The sequence below is a fragment of the Pteropus alecto genome, unplaced genomic scaffold, assembly GCF_000325575.1.
Source record: "Pteropus alecto unplaced genomic scaffold, ASM32557v1 scaffold447, whole genome shotgun sequence".
NCBI classification, from domain to species: domain Eukaryota; kingdom Metazoa; phylum Chordata; class Mammalia; order Chiroptera; family Pteropodidae; genus Pteropus; species Pteropus alecto.
In genome coordinates, this window is record NW_006440214.1 from 890,321 (window position 1) to 894,232 (window position 3,912).

At 53.1% G+C, this 3,912-nt stretch overlaps 1 protein-coding gene across 1 annotated transcript in view; it reads right to left on the reverse strand.

Moving 5' to 3' along the window:
* The window catches only part of KLF6 (Kruppel like factor 6), an 8,556-nt gene extending 4,704 nt beyond the window's left edge, over positions 1-3,852 (reverse strand). The window contains exons 1-2 of the mRNA XM_006917198.3: positions 3,517-3,852; positions 198-771 (exon numbers count right to left, since the gene is read on the reverse strand). Of these exons, the coding sequence (XP_006917260.1) occupies positions 198-771; positions 3,517-3,618 (676 nt within the window). The 5' untranslated portion in view covers positions 3,619-3,852. The remainder of the gene's footprint in view (positions 1-197; positions 772-3,516) is intronic.
* Positions 3,853-3,912: the final 60 nt, after the last annotated feature.

Consider the following 3,912-nt stretch of genomic DNA (forward strand, 5'->3'; position numbering starts at 1 on the left):
CAACCATTCATCGGGCACATGTCCAGTCTTTCACCTCCTACTCTGTCTTCCCCAGAGACCCAACTCTTTGGGGAAAGAATGAGGTGAGGATGTGTCTGCTCTGACAGCCTTCCGTGGGGCCCGGCCCCCTCCCAGGGCTGGTGCAATTCCGTGGCGCCCACCAGCGGCCCACCTCCCAGGTCGCGGGAGGGACTGACCTGTGTGAGTGCGCTGATGTGCTTTCAAGTGGGAGCTTTTGGTGTAAACTTTTCTGCAGCCATTAAAGTGGCACCGATGCACCCTCCTGCGGCCATCCGGGGAGGCGTCCCCGCTGCCCTTGTCACCAGGCTTCCCAGAAGTCCCACTGCGCATCTTCCCAGGAGGGCGTGGCTCACCGGGTGCACAGCCCCACAGGTGAGAAGGGTCTCTGCTGAGTTCTGGGGAAGAGGGCGGCGTGGAGGTGACCGAGGAGCTCAGGGTCCCAGAGCTGACCAGCGCTTCGCCGATGGGGTCGGAGGTGAACTTGGAAGTGGGTGAGAGTTCCTCGGAGCTGTCAGAGGACTCGCTGCTCACGTCTGAGTGCAAGCTGTTGGTCTCCAGGTTGTAACCAAAGCCGGGGCTGCTGAGCGCATCCTCTGGGGGGCTGGAGGACACCTGCACCTCCGGATCCTCCTTCTTCTCCCGAGCCAGGATGAGCTTGGCCCACAGATCTTCCTGGCTTTCGAATTTGATTTCGGAGGCTGACACATAGCAGGGTTCACTCTGCAGGTACCGTTCCAACTCCAGGCAGGTCTGCGTGAAAGGAACCACAAGAAGGCACGTGGTTACGACACCCGAAAATGGAACCAAAAGCACATCTCCGAAAACACGAAGGGATGAAGGGCAGACAGACTGGCTGTCACCAGAAGAACCGCATCTCCAAGAGAGCGAGGGGAAAGCTGTTTCTCGGAGGGGGCGTGGATTCGGAAGAAACACCAGCGGGGGACCTCTCCTGGCTGCCCCACTGTGGACCAAAGGCCACGATGGCGGACGGTCACCGAGGCAGTTTCGGTTCTAGTTACTAGTGTTGACTTTCCTATCGAGGGTAAGCCACACGAAGCCAAGCCGCCTCGGACACACACCCGGACAGGTTCGGCAGGATCATCTGACCGTCTGGAGAGCCATGTGCATCAAGAAAAGCCCCAGCCAGTTTCCCTTCACACGCCCAAGACAGAAAGCCTGCTCCGCTCACGGCGCGACGTGTGCTGACTGCATGCGTCGCCCTTCGCAGACACGGCCTGCTGCAGGTCTGCAGTCAGGGCCCTCAGTGCAGCCGCACAGAAACCGCACAGAGAGCACCCATTTCCTGCGCAGCCCGGGCCCGGGGGGTGGGCTCTCCCAGGACGCATCCCCCAGCGCAGGGCCCTGCGCGCGCTCGCTGTGATGACTTCCACAGCGGCCCGAGAAAAACAAGCGCTTCGACAACAGCGTGGAGAAACCATTCCAGAACAGCCATCTGCTATTGAAAAGGAGGCAGGAGGGGAAATTCCTCCGGGCCTGCTGGGAGTGCCACAATGGACAAGAACTTCATCTGCTGGCCAAGAGTACAACTGCATGAGTCATCACTGTTTCTTTCACGCAATGCCAGAGGAGACTTCCTTTTGAAATTCTGACCAGCAGCCAAAAAGGACCCGGTTCAAATAGACATGCAGTGAGTCACGGACAGAGTGCCCCCTCCTCAGACCCACAACCAACCTTTGGAGAAGCTACCACTGTCCGGAGGGACCAGCATCCCCTCTCCCCACCATCTCAAACTTTCTAGCCACTGGAAAAGAAAAACGGTAGGAAACGTTTCAGAATTAAATTGCATCTGTCCTCATCTTCACTAGAAGCAAGTGCCTGCATGGCCATATAAGGTCGTCCACATGACCGCAATCTTACAGATTTACATTTCTACGGCACACTCTGTTCGATTTTAGCAAATCATTTTCGGGACTAGCAAAGCCTCCCCAAAGGGTTCTTGCCTGCTTACTTAGCAACGTGCCTGCTATCGGAATATAGCACGTACCCTTCCCCCTCCCCCAGACTCCTCACAGAGCAAGCATGAGCAAGCAAAGGGGGAAAAACAACCACTGTTTTCTCCCGATCCCTAAAATTAGACGTCTGGGTTACAACACACACTGGAGTGTTCTGAAGAGAGACGCCTAGCTCGTTTATTGATGTTCGAAAGGAAAACGAAAGCACATTTATCGAGATCTTGCTAAACTTTAATAATCTGGCTAATTTAAAATCTCCATTATGCTGGTGAACGCCGAGGACCAGAAGGAAGCCCTCGGAGAGTCTGAAAGCCTCTGAAGGCAAGGAGCAGCACCGCCTGGCTTGTGGCCCAAATCCCAAATGCCCAAGGAAACTACTTAGATCAATTTCAGTCACGTCCCTGGGAGCAGCTTCTTAAGGAGGAAAAGGGAGGAAGGGAGGGGAAGGCAAGACTGGGCTGCGAACAATTAAGCAGGCTTGTGAAGGTTGCCACACTTTGCATTTCATCCCTCTTAAAAGCTTTCTAGGCTTTCGAACCCACAGAATATATTTGGTCAGCTAATTCACTTGGTGATAAAAAGCAAACAGTTTTGAAGGGCAGAGAGACAGCCCCCCAAACCCGCCCTCTATCTTCTTAAAGACAATGGGACAAGTGTCAGAATCTCTCTCCCTTTAGGCAATTCTAACAAATTAGAAGGTGTGGAAATTAAGTTTCATAATTGTCGAATGCCAAAAATTCCAGTTCCACTAAAATATGCCGGAAATCAAGGCTCTTCTTCCCAACCTCAGACTTGAAGCAACTGGGGCAGGCTCATTGTCATATGACCGATAAGTCAGTCACTGGTTGTGCAAACATTTTTTTTTTTCTTTTTCTTTTTCTTTTTTTTTTTTCTGGTCAACAAAAGAAGCAGGTAGGAAAAACAAGACAGATAGAGTCAAATGTTAGGGATTCCAAAGAAATAACTGGAAATGGCCTGGCAGGGAAAGGAGCTGGTGGATGTTTTCCTGGTGAAATTTTTAATTGAGAAAAAAATTCTATGTAGAAACGCCAAAAAGGAAAACAAAAACAAACCCCTTAAAAAAAAAATACCCTTGGCATCCACGCAAGTTCATATGACAAGATCCAGCTGTGGAGTCTGGAGCTGGTACAAGCACCAAACTTCTGCCAAGGGCTCGGGCCGGGATCAGGCCGCGGAGCTGGGTCTGCCCTCCGGTTCAGAAGGCCCAGAAACGGGCAAAAATACTCGGAGCGAAGAAGCGCTGTTGCGCCCCGCTCCAATGACAACTCCGCTGCACGCTGAAAAAAAACCGTTTTAACGTGCCTTCCGCACCGGAGGCAGCAGAAGTACGTTTTAAGACGATTTAATTTTTAAAAAAATAAATTCACCCAAACCATAAAAAAAATAGAAAAAAAAAAAAGAAAAACAAATGCACCTCCAACCACACACCGTCCTGTCCGAGCGTGCATGCACTCCCTCCGCGGCGCACCGGGGCACCTGGCACACGACCATTCCTATTTACCTGTTGCCAGTATTCCTCCAGGGAGGGCAGCGCCGAGAAGTACCCGGTCTCGTGCACAATCTGGAGTTCCTGGAAGATGCCGCACATTGGGAGTACATCCATGTCGGGTTGGAAAAGACAGTCCCGGCTGTCGTACAAACAGGGAGGTGTGCGGTCTGGAGTCGGGAGCGCAGCGGCCGTGCCTGCAGCGCCGGGAAAGTTTCATGCAAACTCAGTGCACAGCAATTAGGCGCCGCGGGTTCGGATCCTGCCGGAGCCTAGAGACGCGCTCCCGAGCCCACACAATATTTGCAAACACCGGACTGACTGCAAACGTAACCCCTGCAAAACTTCCCTATTCAAACCTCCGCTGCCAGCTCCCCTCCTCCCCGCCTGGCTCCCCCCACTCCCTCCCCC